General features: G+C 41.3%; 1 protein-coding gene across 1 annotated transcript; it reads right to left on the minus strand.

Annotated features, from left to right (window-relative positions):
- Positions 1-409: 409 nt before the first annotated feature.
- LOC132712203 (leukocyte immunoglobulin-like receptor subfamily A member 3) lies at positions 410-14570 on the minus strand. The gene is made up of 4 exons (XM_087894496.1): positions 14448-14570; positions 14286-14321; positions 2103-2402; positions 410-821 (listed from the first exon to the last, which is right to left on the minus strand). Exons 1-4 carry the CDS (start codon positions 14476-14478, stop codon positions 454-456), a joined length of 735 nt encoding a protein of 244 aa, XP_087750622.1. The 5' UTR covers positions 14479-14570; the 3' UTR covers positions 410-453.
- Positions 14571-27252: the final 12682 nt, after the last annotated feature.

The following is a 27252-nucleotide window of genomic DNA, read 5'->3' on the forward strand; positions in this document are numbered from 1 at the left end:
CCAGAACTGGTCAGAACCTGCTGAATACCACCTCTGTTGCAGGTCCTGTCTTGACCAAGTCCCTTCTCATCTCCTCTATCTGCATAAAGGAATACTCACATTGCTAATACTCCCGTCCCTTCCATGTTTCCCTGGGAACATTTCCTGATCTTTGGCAAAACAATTTCAGCAGTTGCTGTCAAGGGATTACTTTAAAATATTATCATCCAAATCTTATGCTTAACCTAGAAAGTCACTATATGCACTCACTATTGGAGCAAAATCCTTCAGTGTTTACAATTGTTACAATCTGGTGATTTCAAAAGTGCAGATAAGCCTTTGTTCAATTTTGCAATATGTGTCTATTCACCCTCTCTATCTCTTCGGGATATTAATTTTATTGCTACAACCTACTAAAACAATGGCCTAATGTTTTATGATTACCAGTCTGTATGGTATCCATTGCTAAAAGTTCTACCCCAGTTCGAGATCTTCCAGAAATTCAGTCCATCTCAGATGGGCAAATGGAGAAAAAGAAATATGCTGTTTTGGTGACTTACCTCTCAAAGGCAACACCAACGGGTCACTTGGCACTGACCAGACAAAGGGGTTGCTTTCAAGGTGGTACTGGCAGGTGTAACTTCCTGCCTTTTTCAACCACGCTGAGTGGAGAGGAAAATCCACTTTCTTTTCCCCAGGCTCTGCAGCCTTGTACTGTATCTGCTTCCTTGAGTTCATAAGAGCAAATGTCAGTCTAGGTTTTTTCCCGTTGCACCATATGGAGACGTATGGATGATTTTCTGGATTTAAAATCTGGATGGAAGGTTTGGTCAGGCTGGGATCTAGAAGGGGGAAAGATTCAATGAAACCTCAGAGATCCTTGTAGGCAAATATCTCCTGCTTCATTCAGCCACAAATAACATCCCTCCTTTTTCAGTCTTTTGACAAGAAAAGGATTCCATTCTCAGTACATTTCCCCCCCCCAAATATTTATAAGAAAGTGAAAGCCTATTTATTTCTTCTCCACTATATTGTTTTATCGAAGGCCAAGCACCTAAATTTCCCTCATCTTACATTCTGTGTCTTCAATGTGATATACTAAACAAAGTTATCTTACAGAGAACGGCATCTATAAAAGCCAAAAGATATCAAAATGAAGTTATAGGCGCCATGATGTAAGTGCCCAAATGGCTGCATTGTCTCATGAGGCCAACAACATCTGATGGGAAGATGTAAGTTCCTGTTCACATTTCTGTTTTGCCATCCTCATGCACATGTAGGCACTCTTTGTCCAATCCAGAGGGTTGGAGGACTGCGAAAGAACCTAATTCACATCAGGGCAAGAAAATGAACCAATTTTAATCTGGATCACATCCCTATGGACACAGGAGGGAAATCTCTTGCAAAATGCATGGATATTTTAATTGAAGCAACTTGGCTTTCCATTCAGGCATTACAAAGGCTAATTTCCCACCTCCTGTACCTGTGATCTGAGTGGTATACAGAGTGCTCCCTCTTCCTTCCCCTTCCCAATAACAACCCTGTTGGTTGATATGAACTTTTCTTTGGGGCTCAATGGAAAAAGACTTGGATTTTTTTGGGGGGGGGACTTTGATGTTGTATATAAAAACACAATTACTTTTCTTTCTACTTGGAAATTGCTTCTGCACTTGGTGCTCGAGGTGGGAAAAAAATGAAATTTGATTTTGGGGTTTACTGATTAGATATGTTGTTGTAGAAATGGCTGGTTTATACTATTATGTAAAAGTAAAAAGTTGAGGTTTGATGTTATTGTCTTATTCTACTGCACCAAAAGGAGTCAGAAGTCAATTCCTTTTCTGTCTTTCCCCCATCTGTTCTACACTTTTCTCTTCCCTTTTCCCTCCCCCATTTTTCCTATTATTTGCTTTTATATTTTATATTATAAATGAATAAAAAGGATAAAATACCAGAGAGAGAGAGAGGGAGGGAGAGACGGGGGAGAGAAGGAGGGAGGGGGGAGAGCAATTTCCCCAAAATTATCCTATGAGCTTCTCTGGCAGGGAAAGGAAATATTTGACATGCAAAATTGTGAAACTAGAGCCAGTTATGTGAAAATCAAACAATTAGTGAGCAGACATCACCTGTTAGGTTGAAATAGATTTTACCACGTAAAGATGAGCATCCCACTCCATCCAGGCAAGATCTGCAGCTGTACATGCCCCCCTCTGATTTGCTAAGTTGGGAGAAGGAAAATGCAGCCTGATTGGATTCTGCCTCCTTAACTCGTACAGTTTTCCCTAAATCACTGGAGCTTGTAGATCTGACGAGATAGAATTTTCCATGAAAACGATCCTGGCTCCTGCAGAAGAAGGTGATACCTTCTCCCAAAGAAGCCATCCCACTGATGTTGGTAGATATCAAAGGTGTGGAAAGAATTTGACCTGGACAAGACAAAAATAAATAAATGTGGATAAAATGTGGAAGGTGGAACATCTGTTTATCCTCTGAAATGGAACAATTAAAGGCAAAATCAGGACTCTTTCTGTGTTTGGAAGCATTATTTTTCTTTACAAAGAGAGGCCAGTACTTTTTGGAAGAAATGATTTCCACCAGGAGCCCTTAAGTAGAGAATACACCTGTAATAATATCTATTTTGTTGCCATATATTATCACTTTCATGCCTTCAGGTTTTTGATAGCATTGATGATGCACTGCAGTAGAGTTTAGCAAATAGATTGATGTGTTTGAGCCCAGAAAGTAAACTAGGGAAGATTTTACTCCATATCACCAACCTCTAGTTTATTAAATATTTTATAGTTCACATTTTCTAGTTCTGCCTTGTATATTTACTATTTATTCTGTTTATTATTTATTCTAGGACATCATACATAGATTGCAACATCCAGATGTTTTTTTTTAAAATATAACCTATGCCCAACTTCTGTTCTTGGTCAAAATCAGCTGGTCTGTCGGGTCCCATAGATTCCTATAAGGACACTGTCATTCTGGTGGGAGTGGGGGAGGCTTAGGGGGAATCTCTGTATGGGGTTTCTGTTTCTATTTCTTGCTTTGCTTTGCTGTAATTTTCAGGACCTTGGCTGCTTTATCTCATCTCTGGAGAAGAGAAGCAGCATTGCCTTGGAGACTGGCGTTTATCACCTTTCTCGGCCTGAGCTTCCCATAAGATCTTTACACCCCAGGATTGGCTTGATGATGTTTTGGACTTTGGGAGGGGCTCTGTCTGCAATGGTTTAATCTAACGTTTCAAGTGGGAAAAGTTACAGTACTTTCTGCCTACATCTCTTGCTGTCACAATCTTCCAGTAAAAGTTTCCTTTTGAAAAGGCTTTCGTTTCAGGAGTTCTGGTTTCCTTTGAAGAATGGCGAGGCAGGACCTTACAGGAAGTCCAAGCTGGTCAACCTGGAGAGGCAATAGCCCCAACGTGGGGACCATGCATACAATATCTATCCAGGGCTGCAATCAAGAAGATTCTGAATGCTGGGGAGAAACTTCCACCAAAACCCAGCAGAATGTTGTGGTCCGCCAGCAGTCTGCAGAGTTGGCAGCAGAGTTGGACAGCGATGAGGCTGAGGGAGAACAGGGGCCAGTCCTGGAGGCTGGGCAAGGCCTGGATGAAGGCTCTGCATCAGAGGCAGAGATGGGCCCAGGGCCGTCAGGGAGTGAGGTGCGGATTCCAGAGCCTCCAGAGCCTGATAGGAGTGAGGCAGAGGAACAGGAGGAGCCTGTTCCTAATGCACGCATGAGAAGAGCTGCCAGAAGGCAAGAGCAGCTCAAGCAAAGAGGACAACTCTGGAGTAGGGCCAAGAGATGATTGGCCACTCCCATAAGGCTTAAAACAGACCAGCAACGGCGTTTGGGCTTTGCCGGAAAACAAATTTGGTAGCTTCGTCTTCTTCATCTACTCTTGCATTTATTTTTATATCTGTGACTTCTGAATGTTTGCCAAGAAAGGCCTTTGGCAGTTGGCCTAACTGGATCAAGGTTTGCGATAGGACTGAGGAATTTGTGTTGGGACAAATTTGCTTTAATTTAGTTGAAAGACACTGGGAATGAAGTAATTCTCAGCTGTTCGAATAAAGTTTGTTTGTTTTTTCACTGACTGATTTTCCTACTACTTACTTGGGCCTGGGTCACAACACAGGAGGAGATCCTCAGTGCCTGCACCAAGCAGCTCTACAAAACCAAGGTGGTCCATTGGTGTTGGGAAGAAGGGAGGCTGGGACGGCAGAACCAAGGGAATCACCTTCACTCATGGGAGCTACCAGCAAGGCTGGAGGCACATGCTGGAGAACCTCTACAAAGATGATGAACTAGAGGAAGCTCCAGGCTGATCCAATCAACTTCTGAGGGAAGCCATTATCCATGGCATTTGGATCCAGAGTGTCCCGGCTTGTGCTGTGGGTGAGGATGAAGCACAAGAGGAAGCTACCGGTGAGCAAGGGGAGTCCCCAACCCTGAGGACGTCTGCTGGTGGTACAACAGCCACTGATGAGTCCATCATCATCCTGGGAAGTCCTTCTGGCACAGGGCATGGCCCACAGCTCAGCAGGAAAAGGTTTCTCCCTCTAGAGTGAAAGGCACCCCCCCCGGGCATCAGATTTGATGGTGACCCCCATCAACTAGGATTTTTTTCTCATGCATGTGCTAACCTACATGCAGGATTATGTGAGAGGCCTCCCCACAGAAGGAGCCAAAATCAGGGTCATCATTCTGGCCCTAGAAGGGGTAGCTGTGCAGTGGATGGTGAACCTCCACCATGCAGATGCCCCAAAGCTTCGAAACTTCAGTCGCTTTATGATGGCCCTGAGATGGAGATTTGAGGACCTCTTAGCCAACCAAAAGGCCAGGGACTGCATCAGGAATGTCAGGCAAGGACGCCCACCGGTGGCTGAATACATAGAGGAATTCTGAGAGATGGCCTGTCACGTGGATTGGCCAGAGGAAATACTGTTGGGCTGGTTCAAGGATGGGCTCAATGACAACCTGTACAAAACCTACATAGACCATGGAGCCCCAGTCCTCCTGCATGACTGGTACATTTTGGCTGAGGAAGCTGAAATAGACTAAGGCTGGAACCAGTACCCTGCAAGTCACACCTGGATGAGGTCCCCATCGGAGAACGGAGATGGTCAAACCATCTGGTTCAACTGCGGGAAAGCACAGCTGATTGTCATACAAAAATCCCTGCCTGAAAAAGAGAGTAGCAAACTGCAGGAAGGTCTACAAAACCACCACAGTGTCCCAGGGACACCACTTTAAAGAGCCGCATGGTTGTGGAGTTCCGGCCAGAGTTGCCTCCAGTGCTGGGAACTCTGACCCCTCCGGCAGAAGAACTGGACCATTTAGGGAGTGACTATGAAGATCTGTTGATAAGTGAGACTGTTGAACCCTTTATAATCCCCATAGAACTATCAATCCCACTAACGGGGAGAAAAGTAAGTTTTAAAGCATTGTTGGGCTCGGGGTGCACGAGGAACCTAATAAGCCCTACTTTAGTCAGAAGACTGGGAATCCAACTAAGGCTATTAAAAACTCCAGTCTCTTTTTGCCAACTTGATGGGTTCATTGCAGGAGGCACCCCAGCCACATGTGCCACTGAACTGCTGGAGCTCATAATGGCCAACCACTCTGAAACCATTGCTTTCATTGTGATGCCAGGGATGGAGTGGCCTTTAGTTTTGGGACTAACCTGGCTAAAGAAATGGAACCTGAGGGTGAACTGGATGGAATGGATTTTCTAACCATGAACTGGCCCAGAGGGAGGAGCCTTACAAGGCAGGGATGCCACACCGTGAGGAAGTAGCTGCTGCTGGGACAAGTGGAGCCCTACCGGGCATCCCCAGGGAGTACCGAGAATTAGCTGATGTGTTGAGTGAAGCGGCTTTGGACAAACTCCCTCCCCATAGACCTACTGACTGTGCCATTGAGATTCTACCAGGGCCAAACTGCCTAAGCCACAAATGTACACCATGATCCCTCGGGAGCTGGATGAACAATTCTATGAACAATTCATAGAACGCCAATTCATAGACAAGACCTTGAGTGCAGCTTCATTGAACCTGCCAGACCCAAAGTGGGCACCCCAGTACTGTTTCTACGCCTTTGCGTGGAACATAGAAATTTGAACACTATTTGCAAGGAAAATCTATACCCCCTTCCTCTGATGAAGGACATGCTATCTCTTTTGGCAAAGGGGAGGATTTTTTCCAAATTAGATTTAAGGGAAGCTTACAGTATTACTGGATCTGAATTCAGGAGGAGGGTGAATGGAAAACAGTGTTTAACTGCCCACTGGAGTGTTTAAAGCTTAAAGTTTTGCTGTTCGGACTCCAAGGTACTCCGGCTGTTTTCGTGCAGCTGATTAACAAAGCGCTGCATGAGCAAGGGTTTTTTGGTTTATCTTGATGACATATTGATTTACACTGAAACTAAGGCTGAACATGTTAAGTTAGAGCGGGAGGTCTTGAAAAAGTTAAGAGCAGCTAAATTGTTTGCCAAACTTTCCAAGTATGAATTCCACCAAAACAAAATAAATTACTTGGGATACCAAATCTCCCACCAAGGAGTGGAAATAGATCCTGCAAAAGTCAGGGTGGTGCTAGAGTGGGAAACCCCTCGCACCTGCAAGCAATTACAGAGCTTCCTGGGTTTCACCAACTTCTATTGGCAATACATGCCCTCTTTTGCCCAGATAGCACTCCCAATTATTAACTTGTTGAAAACTAGAGAGATACATAAGCCAAAACCCAGCCAGTCACTAAAATGGTTTAGTGCCAAGCAGCATTCGAAAAACTGAAAAGACTTTTTTCGGCTGAACTGGTGTTAAAACACCCAGATCCAGAGAAACCATTTGTAATTCAAGCCAATATCAGTGATGTGGCAATCAGAGCGGTCCTACTCCAAGAAAATAAAAAAGGCTAACTGCAACCATGTGCATACATCTCTAAAAAATTAACTGAAACCGAACAAAGATGGGCGATATGAGAGAAAGAAGCTTTTACAGTCACATGGCACTCCTGACTTGGAGACATTTCCTATAGGGCCGTGATGATGAACCTATGGCACCGGTGCCACAAGTGGCATGTGGAGCCATATTGGTGGGCACATGAGCTCAGCTCCAGCACACATGCGTGCAACAGCCAGTTGATTTTTGGACCTTCTGGGCCCACCAGAAGTCAGGAAACACACTGTTTCCAGCCTCCGGAGGGCCTCTTGGGGGATGGGGAAGGCCGTGTTTGCCCTTTCCAGGCTCCTAGAAAGGCTCTGGAGCCTGGGGAGAGTGAAAAATGGGCCTACCAGGCTCACGTGCCATCGCGTGCCAAAAGCAGGGGGCATGGGGGGGCGCATAGAATTATGGATGTGGGCACACGTGTGTGTGACCCCTCTGCATTCCCGCCGCTTTTGGCACGCAAAAAGGTTAGCCATCACTGCTATAGGGGAATAAAATGTCATTCCAGGTGTGGACCAACCACAAGAATCTAGAAGCTCTCAAAACCCTGAGAAAAATGTCCCAAACAGGTCCAGTGGGCACAGTATTTCCAACAGGTTAATTTTACTTTGAGGTATTTACCAGGGGGGAAAAACTTTCTGGAAGATGCCTTGTCCAGGTTACCCCAATACAACAGTGCTAAAGTGGAAGTGATTAAGCCCATGTTCCTGGTTTCCAGCTGGCAGCCAAAGTTGTCACATGCATGCAGGCAAAGAAATGCCTTAGACAATGCCACCATCATGGAGTTCAAAAAAGCATTGGAAACAGATGAGTGGTTTTGTGCTCATAAACACACCTGCACAATAAAGGATGAGTTAGCTTGGCTGGGAGAAAACTGTTTGTCCCAGCTAAGGAAAGATTGAAAGCTATGCAAGCTTGTCATGACTCTAAATTAGCCAGTCATTTTGTGAAAACTTTATATTTACTAAAATGGCAACTCTAAAATGGCCTTCGTTGAAGAAGGATGTGGAAAACTATGTAACAAGTTGTCCGATTTGCACTGCTGCTAAGTGCAGGCAAGGGAAGACCCCTGGTCTACTCCATCTTGCAATATATGCTCCTTGATGCATTATTTCAGATAGAGGAATCCAATTTACTTCCAAGATCTGGAAAGCCTTCTTGGACCTTCTCGGAACCGAACAGGGGCTTAGTTCTAGTCATCATCCACAAACGAATGGGGTGATGGAATGAACTAACTTGGTTCTAGAGCAATACCTGCATTGTTTTAATTACCAACAGGACAACTGGACTGAGCTACTGTCTTTTGCAGACGTTGTCTATAACACTAGCACTGGATTCACCCTTTTCAGAGTAGCCACAGGGCAAGAATTTAACACTATGCCAGAACTGCCATCAAATGAACCAGAAATTCTCTCTTTAAAACTAAATTATTAAATTATTATTATTATTATTATTATTATTATTTATTTTTATTATAATAATAGATATATATTATATATATTATATTATATTATATTATATATTATATATATATATATATATATTATATAATAATAATAATAATAATAATAATAATAATAATAATAATAATAATATAATAATAATAAGCAATGGTGCAAAGACAGTCAAGAAAAGTGAAGAACTGGAGTGCACCTGGACCGGATGAGCTACATGGCTTCTGGTTAAAGGCACTTACAAGTGTGCACAAAAGATTGGCAACCCAGATGAACCAGATTCTAAAAACACCTGAAAATGATGAATGGATGACAACTGGAAGGACATTTTTGATCCAAAAAGATAAAGAAAAAGGAAAGGACCCTGGAAACTATAGGCCAATCACCTGTTTGCCAACAACATACATGCTTCTTACTGGTATCATTGCAAACCAAATCTATGGATACCTGGAAAGAAATAACTTGCTTCCTGTAGAACAGAAAGGATGCTGCAAAAACTCAAGAGGAACAAAGGATCAATTGCTAATTGACAAGCTAATCTTAAAGAACTCAAAGAAAAGACGAAGCAACCTGTTCATGGCTTGGATAGACTATAAGAAAGCATTTGATTCAGTTCCCCATAGCTGGATCAAGAAATGCCTGGAAATCTTAGGCATCAGCAGCAACATACAAAAATTCATGGAATCTTCAGTGAACCTCTGGAAAACGAAACTTATGCCTAATGAAGAAGAACTGGGTGAAGTTGAAATTAAATGAGGCATTTTCCAGGGCGATTCCCTTTCACCCCTACTTTTTATACTCTCAATGCTACCACTGACAATCATTTTGAAGAAGATGAACTGTGGATACGAACTTGCAAAGAAAGGACTGAAAATCTCACACTTGATGTACATGGATGATTTGAAGCTGTTTGGTAAAACAAAAGCTGAACTGAATTTATTAATTGAAAACACAAAAGAATTCAGCCAAGACATCGGTATGCAGTTTGGAATTGACAAATGTGCAACAATAGCAACCAAAGCAGGCAAGATCATAAAAGAGGATGGAATAGAACTAGAGAATGAAGAAATGATAAAGGCAGTAAAATCAAAAGAAGGCTACAAGTACTTGGGGATTTTAGAAGCCTCTGACTTAATGCATAATAAAGTCAAGGAATCAACTTCAGCCAAGAACATTCAGCGAATTCGTAAGATATTAATGTCCAAATTGAGTGGAGGAAACATCATAAAAGCCATAAATACCTGGGCTATACCTGTGATTAGATACTCTGCAGGAATAGTTGACTGGACCCAGATGGAGTTAGACAATTTGGACAGAAAAACAAGGAAGCTTATGACAATGAATCATGCCTTGCACCCTAAAAGTGATGTTGATCGATTATATTTACCAAGAGCAGAGGGTGGTCGAGGACTCCTACAAGTAAAGTAGACTGTGGAAGAAGAAAAACGCAGCTTGAATGATTACATCCAGAAAAGTGAAGAACCAATGATTAAGGAAGTAAATAAAGGAGGCTTTTTAAAGACAATTAAAGCAAAAGCAGAATATAAGAAAGAAATAATTGAGCAGTGAGCTGAAAATTGGAAAAGCAAAGCTCTGCATGGCCAATACTTGAAAAGTATTGAAGGCAAAGCTGACCAGAAACTAACTTGGAACTGGTTAAGATCAGGAGTACTGAAAAAAGAAACATAAAGCTTTATTTTGGCAGCTCAAGAACAAGCCCTAGCCACAAACTGCATGAAGGCAAAAATTCAACATGTTACCATCAACAGCAAATGCCGCCTCTGCAATGAGAAAGATGAGACAGTCGGCCACCTGATCAGTGGATGCAGCAAAATTTCACAAACTGACTACCTACAATGCCATGACCGTGTTGCTAAGATCATTCACTGGAAATTGTGCCAGAAGTTTGGATTTGAGTACAGCAAAAACCACTGGGAACATCAGATTGAGAAAGTTTTAGAGAATGAGAAACTCAAGATCATCTTACATCCTCCGACGATACCTTAACAGTTCCTAGGTCCTTGGTTAAGACTCGAGCTGCTGAGCTATTAACCAGCCTCAAAGGCTGTGAATCTCACTAAAGATTAAATAATAATAACAATAACAACAACAACAACAACAACAACAACAACAACAACAACAACAATAATAATAATAATAATAATAATAATAATAATAATAATAATAGAAATCGTGTGTTGTCCCGATTGTAATTGGAGCCCTCGGAGCAATACCCAAAGGACTACCCCGCTATTTAGAAATTCTAAATTTGCCGGACTTGAACATTTTGACTCTACAAAAAACCACCTTACTCGGAACAGCTTACATCCTCCGATGATACCTTAACAGTTCCTAGGTCCTTGGTTAGGACTCGAGCTGCTGAGCTATTAACCAGCCTCAAAGGCTGTGAATCTCACTAAAGATTAACCAATAAATAATAATAATAATTTTATTTATATACCGCCCTCCTCCCGAAGGACTCGGGGCAGTGTACAGCCAAAATTAAAAACATAAATATACAATATCATAGTTAAAATTAATTAAAATCATTAAATAGTTTTGGCTGAATTTTAAAACCCAAAGTTAAAATCCAATTTAAAATCATTCAATTAGATAGCCCCGCCTGTCGGAACAGTAGGGTCTTGAGGGTACAGCGAAAGACCCGGAGATCAGAGATGTTATGAATATCCGGGAGCAATTCATTCCAAAGGGCAGGGGCTCCGAAAGAGAAGGCTCTCCTCCTGGGTGTCGCCAGCCGGCATAACTTGGCCAACGGCACCCTGAGGAGTCCCTCTCTGTGGGAGCGAACTGGTCAGTGGGAGGCTGTTGGTGGCAGAAGGCGATCTCATAGATATCCTGGTCCTATGCCATGGAGCGCTTTAAAGGTGGTAACCAACACCTTGAATTGCACTCGGAAGACCACTGGGAGCCAGTGCAGCTCATGCAGGAGAGGTGTTACATGGGCGTAATGAGGTGCGCTCATAACCACCCGAGCGGCTGCGTTCTGGACCAGTTGGAGCCTCTGAGTGCTCTTCAAGGGGAGCCCCATGTAGAGAGCATTACAGTAGTCCAGACAATCACAAATACATATTCATTGAGCGAAGGAACTGTATGCAAAGCACAGAAAAAGCAGATTAATGTAATAAGCCAACTCAATAGAAGTAGAAGATGAGGAAAAAGAATTTAAATCAGTTTTACCACTATATGATTCACTATACCATTGTCTCTTTTTGTTCTTGCAAACCACTGTCTTTGCTTTCGCTACATTGATACACAGCTTCATAAGGATCTTTGTTCTTTAAATGTACCATTTATTCAACTTCATCTGATTCTGGTTCCTTCTATTTCCTCCCCTCTGCTCAAAGGAACATTTACTCATCCTTCTTCTCTACCTTTTGTGCTTCCATCCCCATTCCTTGTCTCTTTATGATGAAGCCTCAATATGCTTCATACTGTATGCAATATTATCACCGTAGCAGGTAGAATTAAGATTTATTTGTTTTTGTCTCCCTCCATCATCCTTGAAAAATGAGGCAGAAGCTCACTCTTGTACAAAACTACTAGTCTGACTTCTTTTGACATTCATTTTTCAGGTCAAGCTATATACTACTCATTACTTTCTCTTAAACGTTCTCCATCCGTTTTCCCATCTTTAGGAAAGATGGAGCATAACTATAAGGATGAAGATCCACACTTTATCAAAACAACAACACGGAATACCATATTACAAAGGAAAAGGATTGTAATAGTATAACAGAATCTAAAATCTCTTATAAGGATTTTGAATTATAGGGTGGCAAAGCTTAAGATTTACTGTCAGGATCTTATGATCATATAGGGAAAACTGGATAAGTTTGATTGCGTAAGAGAGCCATTTTATTATTAACATATCCTATGTTATAATTATATTATTGTAATACAATTTTTCATTGCTGTAATTTTCATCATGACTTGCAGTTCTTCACTCTATATACCTTGTCAAATACAGCTTGGCAGGCCTTTGGTACATTAACTTTCAGATGAATGTTCCCTGTTTTATCAGACATTATTTCAAATATTCACTGCAAATCATTCAGATTGTCAGCCAACCACAGGCCATCATTTGCAAACTGCATACAGAAAAAGTTATGCCAAACATGCAGCAAAGATACAGACAAACACCACCACAACTCCTTTTGAATAGGTTTTCCCCAAATTATGCTGACTCAGAAGCACCTAAAGGAAGGGCTCTATCAAATCCTGTACATGTTAATAGCGGTGTTCCTCAAGACAGTGTCTCTGGTCCAACACTCTTCATACTTTACATAAATGACCTTTGTGATCATATTAAAAGCAACTGTGTTCTCTTCGCTGATGATGTTAAACTATTCAACACCACTGACAATGCAACTCCCCTTCAAAAAGACCTTGACTATATGTCAGATTGGTCTAATAAGTCGCAACTTCAAATTTCAACCAACAAATGCTCTGTCTTGCACATTGGCAAAAAAAAAATATCAAAACATAAAATACAAATTAGATGGACATGACCTTGTAGATGACCCTCACTCTGTCAAGGACCTTGGAGTACTCATTTCTAAAGATCTAAGTGCCCGAGCCCACTGTAACAACATTGCCAAAAAGGCATTAAGAGTTGTTAACCTAATCTTGTGTAGCTTCTTCTCTGGTAATGTTGTACTACTAACTAGAGCATACAAAACATTTGCTAGATCAATTCTTGAATACAGCTCATCTGTCTGGAACCCGCACTGCATATCAGACATAAATATAATCGAGAGAGTCCAGAGATATTTTACGAAAAGAGTCCTCAATTCCTCTAACCACAATAAAATACCTTATGCCACCAGACTCCACATTTTAGGCTTAGACAACTTAGAACTATGCCAACTTCAGTCTGACCTAAGTATAGTACATAAAATTATTTGCCACAATGTCCTTCCTGTCAATGACTACTTCAGCTTCAACCACAACAATACACAAGCAAATAATAGATACAAACTCAAGGTAAACCGTTCCAAACTCGATTGCAGAAAATATGACTTCAGTAAGAGTGGTCAATGCCTGGAATGCACTACCTGACTCTGTAGTTTCTTCCCCAAACCCCCAAAACTTTAACCATAAACTGTCTACTGTTGACCTCACCTCATTCCTAAGAGGTCTGTAAGGGGCGTGCATAAGTGCACCAACGTGCCTACCGTTCCTATCCTAATATTCCTTTTTACTTACTCTTTTCATGTATTCAAATTCTGTTTATACTTTTACCTGTTATCTTATATATGATTGACAAATAAACTTATGACTTATACATATCACTATAACTCATCTTAAGTATCTGATAATCTAATTAAGTATGCTGAGGCCAAAGAACATGTTTAACCCAGTTAAAGTAGCATGAGCTGACACAACATATTATGATACAAAAGGCAAAGAAAAATTAAATGTAGCTGAGCTTTATGCATAGTACAGATGCAATTGCCAACTTTAATGGGACCACTTAAGCACTTTGTGCAGACTTAGCTATTGAATCATGGCCCATCCAGAGTCAATCAACATTGAAATTGGCATTGTATAAATTAAATAAATAAATTTCCAAGAAAAACTGGGAAAGGTGTTCTCTGAGATTCTGAAAAGCAAGGGATTCCTCCCAAATTTCACTGTAGAAGAGACTTTTGAAATAAATACTGTACCTTAAATGAGTCTTGTAGTCAATGTCTCAGATAAAAACTATTCATCAGTGGAAATGCTTGTTGGAGTGCTTACATTGTGCTTCTGTCTATGCTCAAATTCTCCAGGTGCAAATAATTATTTCAGATGATCCATAAGGATCCAGAAAGTCAACCCCCAGAACTTCCCAGCATTTGGGGGAAAAGGTGTAAAAAACTTCCACCGTATTGACTCACCTCTAGAAATCCAACACTGCCTGGCCAAACACCATCCTGGAAAGAAGATCAGGCCATTAGAGGCACAGCCACCAAGAAATAGGAAGCAATGTTGAGTCTCCCCCCCTCCCCTCCATCAAACATCATATATGATTCTCTTTCCCTTCCATGTCAGGTACCAACCAAAGAAGAAGACATTGAGGGATAGCTTCATCTTCAAAGTTCCCTCAGCCCTATAACCAGGATAGTCTTCTCAGCTCTTCTCATGTGCAGAAAATACTCCCCACTGAAGATTTGTACCTCCTAACACACAGCACGAACTGGACTAGTGTCTTATGATCACCTCTTTGAGATCTCACTTTGGTATTGTTCACAGTCAATAGTCCTTGTCATCTGCAAAACCACATCCTATTTTTCTATTGCAAAAGAAGCATAAAATATACCAAGGAGAAGGAAATGTGCTACATACACTCACAGTTGTGAGATTCTTCAAGATGAATCTGGATATATTAATGATTTTTCGCAGCATCAAATGCTTCAGTTTTTCATGAAAAAGGATTGCGGCTTCTTGGATGGAGGGCATCTGGCTTTGTCTCCTCCGTCTTGGGACCTCCTTGGGACTGATTCCAAGGTGGGTGGGATGCTGGTAACTTCAACACCCACCTTGGGGAACCATGGCTTGTTTTGTAAAGAGAAAGAAAATGACACACTTTGATGAAAATCACAAAAGATTGCGCAAAGCATATAGAAGCTATCAAACTAGCTCTTTTAGAAGAAAGTCAATTGTCATTATAGCCCCAAGCAACATACACAGGCGTGAAGAACAGATTGTATGGCATCTCTGAAGAACACAACTCCCAACAGCTGTAGAATGAAGGATCAAGTATGATACATCCTGGGAGCTGTAGTTCAGCAACATCCTAGTCCCCAGCCCCTGTCATGATAGCTGGCACCCAGCTAACCTACAGTCTTTTTTTCTGTCATATTTTAAAATAGGTATAGCCCAAAGTTAACTAATTCATCTTGTGAGACTGGACTGAAGCGGATGAATCTATGCATAAAGATGGAACAGGGACCTAAGCAAGGTGAACAAAAGCCAGGAAAAGATCCCTTCAGAAGATAGATAAGAAGGAACCAAGTCATTAAGGAAATGAAGGAAAAATGTCACCTAAATCAGACAAAAGAAGTTGGACCTGAGCACATGAGAAACCTCTCTCCAAATCTCATCGATAGCTACCAGACTTATACATCCACAAGGTTAGAGCAGCTGCCAATCTTGTGAATCAACAAAGCCAGGATTTGGGTGGGTGGGTGGGGAATAAAAGTAAGAGCCTTGGTAGTACAGTGGTCTAAGGCACCCTGTTATTAAGCTGGTTATTAAGACCAGCTGCCTGCAATTACTGCAGGTTCAACTCTCGCCAAGGCTCAAGGTTGACTCAGCCTTCCATCCTTTCTAAGGTAGGTAAATTGAGGACCCAGTTGTGGGGGCAATAAGCTGATTTTGTATAAATATACAAAAGGATGAAGGCTATTGCTGAGCACATTGTAAGCCGCCCTGAGTCTCCGGAGAAGGGCGGCATATAAATCAAATTAAAAAAAAAAATTCTGAAGCCCATTCATTCTTTGAATCCAGACTTTGCAGCTTCTGTCCTTCTGGCTAATGCCTGCTAGCTGAGAAGGACCTGAGTAAGTGTGGATGAATAATAGAAAAACAGAGTTGGAAGGGACTGTGAAGATCCTCTAGTCCAGCCCTCTGCTCAAGCAGGAAACTCTATATTATATCAGATAAATGGTTGTCCAACCTCTTCTTTAAAACCTCTTCAACTCCTCAAAACCGCCTCCAAAAAGGATCTTCAACTAGGATGAGTTGTCTGTGTGTATTAGTGAGACAGAAAGAGAGGGGGGGAGAGAGAGAGAGGGAGAGCAAAAGAGAGCGAGTATATATGTTGTAGCCAATAAAGTTTTGCCATTCATTTAAATTCATTGGGTCTCTGTGTATTCTAAAGAACCAATTGTGTGTGAGTATTCGGGTGAAAGTGATTTGAGTGTGACTATTTTCCAGGACAGGGAGTGTGCAAGTGAGTGATGATAAGGCGAATCTGGGAGCACGTGTGTAACATTTTTAATTGTGTCAGAAGTGGGATCTATGGATTAGACCCTTTGAATTTATTATCTGAGTGAACAGTTATGCTTTATTGAAATATGGGGATGCCCAGCAAAAGGGTGCGATAGCTTCACTGCAAAATCCTGAGGAAGGTGAAATGGATTTTAAATATTGTGAAGGGATGGAGAAACTTGTTAAGAAACTGGGATTCCAATTTGTGCAGGAATTGTGCAGCAGCTGTCCAAATGAACTGGGAGACATTGACACAAACTTGTAGTTTTGTATAAATAAATATATTTAACATTTATATTTACAGCAGACAAGAAAGTCAGGAATAGCATGAGGTAAATCAAAACAGCATACAGAGCACGCAAAACAAAAAGGTGGGGGAAAGGAAACTCCTCCTTTACACCCACAGCAACCAATCACAGCACAGATTTGAAGATGCATGGCAACAAAAGCATGCTGTGCAAGAATAAAAAATTGAAGCCTTAAAGGACCTTGTGCACACCTCTGCTAGGAATAAGCACCCAGCTTGTGGAGAACGTAGCAAAGTAGGGGAAAATGGGCAGACAAATAAGGCAACAATCTTAACAAAATGCCTGTAATCCAAGCTCAGATTTTGATGAAACCCCAGACTTTCTTTTTGATGGGAAGGATCCTTTTGAGGAATTAAGCAACAAGATTCAGTGGGATTCAATAACAGTATGGAAACCTGAACACAAACAAGGCACAGAAATGCCCCAAACCAGCAATGGGAAGAACAGAACAGAACAGAACAGAACAGAACAGAATAGAATAGAGTTGGAAGGGACCTTGGAGGTATTCTAATCCAACCCCCTACTCAGGCAGGAAAGTCTCTCCCATTTCAGACAAATGGCTGTTCAATCTCTTCTTAAAAACTTCCAGTATTGGAGAATTCACAACTTCTGGAGGCAAGTTGTTCCTCTGGTTAATTGTTCTAACTGTAAACAGAAAATAAATACTACTTTATTAGGAGGAGAGCTGAAACAACCTCGGCCGAAGAGGTTGTAGAAAAAATGCTTTTAAAAGCCTCTGATGATCCCAGCTGAGTCGCACGATCATCAGAGGCTTTTTTTTTTTTTTACTTTTAAAAGCATTTTTTCAGCCAAAGAAGTTGTAGAAAAAATGCTTTTAAAAATAATTTTAAAAAGCCTCTGATGATTATGCGGCTCATCTGGGCATGGGGAGGGGGGCAGGGATGTTTGCTATCGGTTCTCCAAACCACCTGCTGCCATTGCTACGGATCGGGTGATCCGGTCCGAACCGGGAGCATTTCACCCCTGGTGGGCATGCAGCTGGGTAGACTGCAGCACCCTGAGCAATCTTGGACTGGGCAAGTAGGTGCCAGCTTATTCATTAGATTTAGCCACTTTGGAAACCAATTTGTGAGAAGAAAGTAAAGCTGTTGTTAATGTTGGAGAGAAAAGTGAAGGATACGGGGGACATGCAAATAGTTTTTAAACGGTGGAAAAGAAGAGACGAAGACAATAGGAATAGGAATGTGTGGAGCAACCAAGGCAGAGAGTTGAGAATGGGAAGGAAGGTGTGCAAATGTGGCAAAAGATGAGAGATTTGGGAGAAAACATGGGGAGATGGGATGGGCTTCTATTAGGAGCTTGAAGGAACGGGTGGAGTCATTAGAAAGAAATCAGCAAGAAGGGCATGGATCAGAGGAGATAAAGGGAGGAAAGATGGAGAAAGAACAGCCTTTCTTGCTGCTCAGGCAGGAACTGAAACAATTAACTAAGCTTTAAAGAACATTCAGTCCTGGCTATAAAAGCAAAAGAGGAAACAGATCTCAGTTCCTGAGAAAACATCAAATTCAGATCCCTTAGTGACTAATTGAAAAATTATTAGTCAATGTCTAGACTGCCTGGCTTATGAGATAAATAAACACATAGGGCTTGAGAGGCAGTATAGACTTGAGTTACGATCACAATTGAGCCCAAAATTTGTGTTGCTAAGTGAGAAAGTTGTTAAGTGAACTTTTCCCTGTTTTACGATCTTTCTGGCCCCAGTTGTTAAGTGAACACTACAGTTGTTAAATTAGTAACAGGGTTGCTAAATGAATCTGGCTTCCCCATTGAATTTCCTTGTAGAAGGTTGCGAAAATAGTTGCCAACTGTTTGAATTTTGATCACAAGGCCCCTGATATGCTGAAACAGTCAAGTGTGAAAAGTTATTTTTGACTGAGAAATTAGGAAACTGGGGATGTCCTGTGGCATATTTTTCTGAGCAGTTAAATCCAGTACTTTTAGGTTTGCCAGCTAGCTTGTGTGCTGCAGCAACAGCTGCTGTGTTGATTGATTGAAGAGGTGCAGAAATCAACCTTTGGAAAGGAAATGGAAGTGTGAGTGACTCATGCGGTGAAAGAAATTTTGTGAATCAAAGGAAGTCATTGGTTCACTGCCAGTTGATTAACAAGGTACAAGTAATGTGGTGATGTGTTTTTTTGAGCGAGGCATTCCACTACCATCCCCCCAAAATGATCCATATGTCAGTACAATTGTTTGCATATTCACTCAGAAATTAATCCTGTCAACTCTTAAGATTCCTATGTAGAAAATATGCTTAAGACTACTGCCTCAAAAGTACCTGATTTCAGTCAAATATATATAGATAAACTTTGACAGCAACCAGTTTTTTCACCCTGGAACTGATAAGAGAGTAGATTCAGAGATAACACAAAAATTTTCTTAGTTTTCGGCAGTTGGAGGGCAGATCAGGCAGGGAAATTGGTAAAGAAATGTAACTAATTAGGCTGTTGGTTTGCTTTGGCAATTTGGTTGCAAATGTTTTGTCACCATTTAAGGAGACATTGTCAGTATGTTTTGAGTTCAGCTCAACTCAAAACGCACTGACGATGTCTCCTTGAATGGTGACAAAACATTTGCTGCCAAATTAACAGAACAGAATAACAGTTGGAAGTGACCTTGGAGGTTTTCTAGTCCAACCCACTGCTTAGGCAGGAAGCCTCACACCACCTCAGACAAATAGTTATCCAATATCTTCTTAAAAACTTCCAGTGTTGGAGCATTCACAATTTCTGGAGCAAATTGTTCTGTCAGGAAATTTCTCCTTAGTTCTACGTTGCTTTGCTCCTTTATTAGTTTCTACCCATTGCTTCTTGTCCTACCCTCAGGTGCTTTAGAGAATAGCTTGACTCCCTCTTCTTTGTAGCAGCCCCTGAGATTTTTTAATTAATTTAATTTAATTAATTCAATTTATATGCCGCCCCTCTCCGAAGACTCAGGGCGGCTCACAATACATTTTAAAAAATCATTATAAAAAATATTTAAAAATTAAAAACATTAAAAACATTAAAAACTCATTCACGCCATTCATGGCCGGATCTCGCCAGATCACAAAAGTGAGATCAACAGCCCCAGACCTGCCGGAAAAGCCAGGTCTTCATAGTTTTTTGGAAGGCCAATAGGGTGGAGATGGTCCAGACCTCAAGAGGTAACTGGTTCCAGAGAGCTGGGGCAGCCACAGAGAAGGTCCTCCCCCGCAGGCCTGCCAGCCGGCATTGTTTAGCTGATGGGACCCGGAGGAGACCAACTCTGTGGGATCTTACCGGTCGCTGGGAGCTATGCGGCAGAAGGCAGTCTCGAAGATAACCTGGCCCTGAGCCATGTAGGGCTTTAAAGGTAATAACCAACACCTTGAATTGTGACCAGAGACCAATAGGGAGCTAGTGCAGCTCACGGAGAATTGGTGTAATGTGGTGAACGCAGCTCGCGCGGCTGCGTTCTGGACCAACTGTAGCCTCCGAACACTTTTCAAGGGTAGCCCCATGTAGAGCACGTTGCAATCTAACCATGAGGTGACAAGGGCATGAGTCACTGTGAGGAGAGCCTCCTGATCCAAGTAGGGTCGCAATTGGTGCACCAGGCGAACCTGTGCAAAGGTCCCTCTAGCCACAGCTGTCAGATGTTGGAACACTGCTGTCAGATATTGGAACACTGCTATCATGTTTTCCCTAGTCCTTCTTTTCATTAAACTAGACATATCCAGTTCCTGCAACCTTTCTTCATATGTTTTAGCCTCCAGTCACCTAATCATCTTTGTTGCTCTTCTCTGCACTCTTTCTAGAGTCTCAACATCTTTTTTACATCGTGGCAACCAAAAGTGGATGCAGTATTCCAAGTGTGGCCTTACCAGGGCATTATAAAGTGGTATTAACACTTCATGTGATCTTGATTCTATCCCTCTGTTTATGCAGCCTAGAACTGTGTTGGCTTTTTTGGTAGCTGCTGCACACTGCCGGCTCATATTTAAATGGTTGTCTACTAGGACTCCAAGATTCCTCTCATAGTTACTACTATTGAGCGAGGTACCACATATACTATACCTGTGCATTTTGTTTTTCTTGCCTAAGTGTAGAACCTTACTTTTTTCACCTTTGAATTTCATTTTGTTAGATAGCGCCCAATATTCAAGTTTGTCAAGATCCTTCTGTATCTTAAGCCTATCTTCTGGAGTGTTGGCTATTCCTGCTAGCTTGGTGTCGTCTGCAAATTTGATGAGTTCCCCATCTATCATTGTCCAAATCATTGATAAAGATGTTGAACAGTACTGGGCCTAAAACAAAGCCTTGGGGTACTCCACTGCATCCATGTAGATGCAGTTCCATTGAGGATTACATGTTGAGTATGGTTGGTCAGCCAGTTATAAATCCATCTGGTGACAATGCTGTCTAATCCACATTTTTCTATTTTATCTAGTAGTAGGTTATGGTCTACTTTATCAAATGCCTTACTGAAGTCCAAGTAAATTATATCAACAGCTTTCCTCTGGTCCACTCTGCGCCCCCTGTTTTTGACCTCCCCCACCTCCAGAAGATAGACAGAGAGAGAGAAAGAGAGAGGGGGCAAGGAGGGAGGGAGAGAGATTTGTTGATTGTAAGCTTCTTGGGATTGAGAAGAATTGCTGCAAAACTGAGTTTCCTGAAGTGGACCACTAGACTCCTAAACAACTGAAAAGATGATCTAGTAAAAAGAAAAGTCAACCAAAAGAGCAACATGCAAACAAAAGCAAATCTAACACCCCCAAGAGCAAAACAGATTAAAGTTTAATTTGTGTGCATTGTTTAATGGACTGCCAAATTGGCCATGCCCACCTAGTTACACAACCTCTTAGCCACGCCCACCCAGACGGTCCAGCCCCCCCAACAGTCTGAGGGACCGTGAATTGGCCCCCTGTTTAAAAAGTTTGAGGACCCCTGTTCTAGGTGTTTGCTGATTTGTTGGTTGATTATCTTTTCCAGAATCTTCCCTGGAATTGAGGTCAGGCTGATAGGTCTGTAGTTTCCTGGATCTATTTTTTTTTTTCCTTTTTTGAAGATGGGAACTACATCAGCTCTTTTCCAATCCTCTGGCAGATCCCCGGTGCTCCAGGATCTTTGAAAGATATCGTTCAATGGTTCTGAGATCTCGTCTGCCAGTTCCTTCAGAATCATAGGGTGTAATCCATCCGGTCCTGGTGATTTGAACTTGTCTAGGGTAGACAGGTACTCACTTACCATTTTCTTCCCTATTCACTATGAAGTGAATTGGAATAAGCAAAAGATACAAGTTAAACAAAAATCACATGGATCAATATATTTATTATGAAGACACCCCTCACCTCCCTAAATCAAGGATCTTGGTGAGTCATACAAATCTAGGCTTGAATATCACCATTAGGTGCCAGGACCTGAGGAAAAATCTGTCAAGAAAAATCTCTGTAAGTCAAGGAAAGTAACACATTTACAAATGACCAAACAATATTGGAGACACTGCTGAGTTCCTTTTATCCTAGCTGAAGTTGCAGACAATAACACCACAGAGGAAATCTCTTTGTGTAGTCAGAACTAAGTGACCCAGTTGTTGTGATTGGGAGAGATGAATTGATTTCCTTTGTCAAATTCTTTCTCCTACTATTCAACATTGTTTCATGTGAATGAGACCACAGCTCTGTGGAGGCACTGTGTTTGCTCAGCTACTCTGCAGCAGATAAATTTCTATTTATGTCTTCAAGACATTAAGAAATTGGCTGATATATACAACAGGGCACCTCTGGAATTCTTCACAGGATGTGTTGGTACAGGGTGGGAATTTTGTTAATTGCAATTCAACATAACCTGTTGGTAATAGATTTTAGGAAGGTTAACTCTAAATAGCTTAACAGTCTCTGGTACCCTGGGTAATTTTCTGAATTAGGTAGTATGGATTTATACTTCAGCGTGGAGTGAATAATAAGGTTTTGGCAAGGTTATTCCAAAAATATTTTCCTTTCATTAAAGGTTTTAATAAACCAGCAATTTAAGAAATGATTAAGAAGCTCATTTTACAATGTTTTAAATAGTGAAACAGAATTGAAAATGTAAAAAGTAATTTAAAAAAGAGAAAAGGGAAGAAAATGCCACCAGATGAATTTGATCTAAACTGCTATAAAGAAAGCTGTGTTGGCCTATTAAATGGAAACAACACTTTGACTGAGGACAATCAAATGGCAAAATAGAGTGTGCGGGTTTTGAATTTAAGCCTAGCCAGCATTTAACAATACACTCACTTTCAATTCAGCAGTACTCCATTCTTTCTTTCATTTTCGATTCCAGAAATTCTTATTTTAGTTCTGCTCTGTCTAAAATGTTCTTCAGCTGTGGTACCCCTATCACAGATATCTGTAGAGATTTTCTCACATGTACTTTCCTGGTTGTCAAAAATGTCACTATAGTGGCCACAACGTGTGATCACAGCTCTGCTTCTTTTAAGTTTCTTGTGAAGAAGTTAAACATGTTACATTCAGCACAGATTCTACAGGGATCTTTCACTGAATCTTTCTTAATCCTAAATTGCAGCCTGCTCAACTCCCCCCCCAATCAAGATTAAAAAGGGGGAACCAGATTCTCCAAAGGCAAGCATATGATTACCATGAAAGGAGATAAAATGTGGTCTGATTTTTTGCTCCTTTTCCACCCAATGAGGTTGGAAAAGGCACACAGTTATGTCAGTGGTGAAATGCTACTGGTTCACACCAGTTTGGGCAACCCGGTAGTGATAAAAACTACCGGTTTGGGTAAACCGGTAGTAAAAAAAATCTACCATTTCCTCTGAACCGGTATTTCTGACAATCAGCTGTGATCGTCGCGATTTAAAATTGCTAGAAAGCAGGAAATCCTGCTCACTGTTCTACTTGCCTTCCCAAGACTCCTTTTTCCATGCACAGTGCACGTTTGGCATGTACTGTGCATGCGCGTGCTCAGCATGAATTTGGTGCACACTGCGCATGCATGGGCAGCGAGCCAGTGGCAAACCGGAGAAGATTTCACCACTGAGTTATACTCACCTGTACCACCACAAAAATAATCTCTTTGTTTAATCACAGCCATGTGATCTGCTGAAGGATGGGGCAGAAGTGTACTTTCAGACTTGCAAGACAGATGTGGGATAAATCAGATAGGAATCACTACCAACTGAGGTAATTCTACTTTATTGTAAAGCCACACTTAAAGAATGTAGGAAGTCTAAAGTCTACAATCCTCCCTCCCCCTTTACAACCTGAGAAACTAGGGAGGGTCTCTTCTGAGACTTTTACTGTGCTCACCATCCAGAGTTGCAGGCTATGCTGTCTCTTCCCTAGGCTATGCTACCATTCCCCTGGGCAGCATCTCCTTGCTCAGACTCCCAAGGTCTTCCCAATACACTGTTACCCTGTTTCCCTGAAAATAAGACATCCCCCGAAAATAAGCCCTCCCTGAAAATATTTAAACACAGAGCTGGAAATCAGATAAGATGGCAAGAGGAGCCCCAACTTGCTCCATACACCCCAAAAATAATAAGACCTCCCTGAAAATAAGGCCAAGCACTTATTTCAGGGTTCAAAAAAATACAAGACAGGGTCTTGCTTTGGGGGAAACATGGTACAGATCTTCTAGCCTTCCATCCTATGGACTCAACGTTCTGCTGGAAACCCCCCCTCCCCCCCCCTCCATCCCTAAATCCTTCATGGAGGAAACTTCACAAGAATAATGCAGAGTTAAACTTTTGGTATTTGAAGCACTGAATTGGTTTGGATGGACTGAGAAGCAGAAACAATGGGAGTTTGTATGTCTCTTTATTGAAAGCACTTAAATTAAACAAGAAAGTGTATTTTTGACCTTTCTACTTATTTGGCCAATTCTTTAGATTCAGGTTATAGACTCGGGTGGATTCTTTTGGGTCCTATGCAGAGTTCAGTTGAATGCCTGGTAAGTTACTACAACAGGAAACCATCAGATATTTGAAGTAATTACCCAAGCAGTTCTCACTAATAGGGATCATTGTTGCTGCTCCTCTTTTGTCATATCAATGGGCAAAAACGATCAGCCATTTTTGGGTAGTGCATAGGTAGTCCTCAACTTGCGACCACAATTGGAACCAGAATATCCATTGCTAAGCAAGGCAGTTGTTCAGTTATCCCTGATTTTTTGCCACAATTGTTAAGCAAATTAATATATGTTATCTTAAATATTTTCTCCATTACCATTACTATGTTTATCCAATATGGTTTAGCATATTTACAAGATGACCACATATGATAAAATGTATGTCTCAGCTTGCTTGGCCACATTGTGCTGAGTTGCCACAAAGTACTCAAACGTGCTGGAATGCTGGTCAAAGGCAGGTTTATTACAGCTACAAGCCGGCTACAAGACAAATGGAGTTCTACAAGTTTAAAGTTGGCACAGAGAGCTTCTGTTTCTGAGCACCCATTTTCAAGGCAACTCCACGCCCCCAATCACTCAGGTTCAAAGTAAATTTTAAACCATTGCTCTCCCATATATCTAGCATTATGTTATACCCAAATTTTGTTGCCCATTTTACCATACAATCTTTGACATATTCATCTTCCAGATTCATCTTAAGCAACATTTTGTATACTTTAGCAATCAAGTGGTCGATCATCTCCAGAACATAAGTTGATATCCAGTTCAGATTTAGCTCCTGCAAATGCAAAACCTTTAATCAAGTTTAAATCTTTCAGAAATTCCATAATAATTAAACCAATCACAAACAAATCCTCACTAGTTGTTCTCTTGTTTTTATCTTAAGTCCCTTTTTTTTCAAATATCAATAAATAAATCCCAATATACCATTCATTTATATACCAATAGCATCTCTTTTCTATATAGTGCTTCACGGGATGATAACCAAAGTGGTACTTTGTCAGCCAATCTTCTTTTATATTTCCACCATATTTTCCCAATTGATTGCCTAATAATATGATTCCTAAAACTAGGGTTAACTTTTACTTTATCATGCCATAAGTAAGCATCCCACCCAAATCTCAAATCAGAACCTTGAGATCTAATCACCTTAGACTTAGGGTCTAACCACCTTATGTTTTTCAAAGTTATCCAACCTTTTAACCATTCCAAACAATCATAATATAATCTAAGATCCGGCAATTCCTTTCCCTTTAGCATCCTGTAAAAGATTATATTTAATTCTTGGTTTTTTATTTTACTTTGCATTTAGTCTATTTTTTTTCCTTCTTTGAATGACCCTGTAATCCCTTGCATTAGGATAGAGTTGGGGTGACTGAATGGCGCTGAGCGTTTACTGGCAAGATGCCCTTCCTGGCACCTATGAGGAGTTTGCAGCAGATATTTTATCTTTGTGCCCGAAGAGAGAAGTATCTCCCGCTACCTAGGATTGAACTCACAGCCTGTGAGGCAAGAGCTCCATCTCTAGGCCATCGCTTGCTTTATTTTGCATTTAAGGTATACTTATTTAAAAATTGAGAGAAAAAAAAAGATTGTAGCTGCTAGCTGGGTGCCAACTGTCATGATAGGGGCTGGGGACTAGGTGGCCCTTTGGATGTTTATTTATTTATTGATTAGTTCAATTTATATGCCACCCTCCTCCGAAGACTCAGGGCGGCTTACAATGCACTTATAGCAATAGCCTTCATTCTTTTGTATATACCTGCTTATTAGGGCTTTTGGCCCCCCATAAGTGGTGTTTCTACAAAGTCAGCTTATTGCCCCCACAATCCGGGTCCTCAATTTACCTGCCTCAGAAGGATGGAAGGCTGAGTCAACCTTGAGCCTGGTGAGATTTGAACTTTCACTAATTGCAGGCAGTTGGCAGCTAAGTGCTACATAACAGCACTTAGTCCGCTGCACCACCAAGGCTCTTGGTGTTGAACAACAGATCCCAGGATGTGTCATACTTGATCCATCATGCTACAGTTGCTGAGAATGGTACTCTTCAGAGATGTCACACCAGCTGTTCTTCACTTCTGCATTTGTTACTGGGATTAATGATGATTGGTGGGTTTTTTTTTTTTAGCAATAAAAATAGCTTCTGCATGCTTTGTGCAATCTTTCATGTTTTTCAGAGTATAATTTTCCTTCTCTTTACAGAACAGGACATCATCCACCAAAGTGGGTGCTTGTTAACACCATCTCACCCACTTTGGAATCAGTCTCACAGAGGATGATGAAGAAGAAGAAAACACTAAGCCAGATGCCCTCCATTACAGAAGTCATAATTCTTTTCATGAGAAAAGTGAAGCTCTTGATGCTGCTAAAGAGGGGGGAAAAATAATTCACTTATCAGTTTCATCTTGAAAAATCCTTACAAATGTGGGTGTATGTAGCTCATTCCTTCCCATTGGTACATTTTATGCTTCTTTTGCAATAGAAAAACGGGATGTGGTTTTGCAGATGACAAGGACTGTTGACTGTGAACAACACCAAAGTGAGATCTCAAAGAGGTCATGATTAGACACTAGTCCAGTTCATGCTGTGTGTTAGGAGGTACAAATCTTCAGTGGGGACTATTTTCTGCACATGAGAAGAGCTGAGAAGACTATCCTGGTTATAGGGCT

The sequence above is a fragment of the Pantherophis guttatus genome, chromosome 4 (genome assembly GCF_059756535.1).
Source record: "Pantherophis guttatus breed Tessera chromosome 4, ASM5975653v1, whole genome shotgun sequence".
NCBI lineage: Eukaryota > Metazoa > Chordata > Lepidosauria > Squamata > Colubridae > Pantherophis > Pantherophis guttatus.

Coding starts and splice junctions, on each gene's coding strand:
- LOC132712203 (XM_087894496.1), bottom strand. CDS start 14,478: ATGAAGCTATCCCTCAATGTCTTCTTCTTTG. Junction 14,322..14,447: donor CCTCAATGTCTTCTTCTTTG/GTTGGTACCTGA, acceptor TCTTCTTTCCAG/GATGGTGTTTGGCCAGGCAG. Junction 822..2,102: donor AATCTATTTCAACCTAACAG/GTGATGTCTGCT, acceptor TCCCCCTTCTAG/ATCCCAGCCTGACCAAACCT.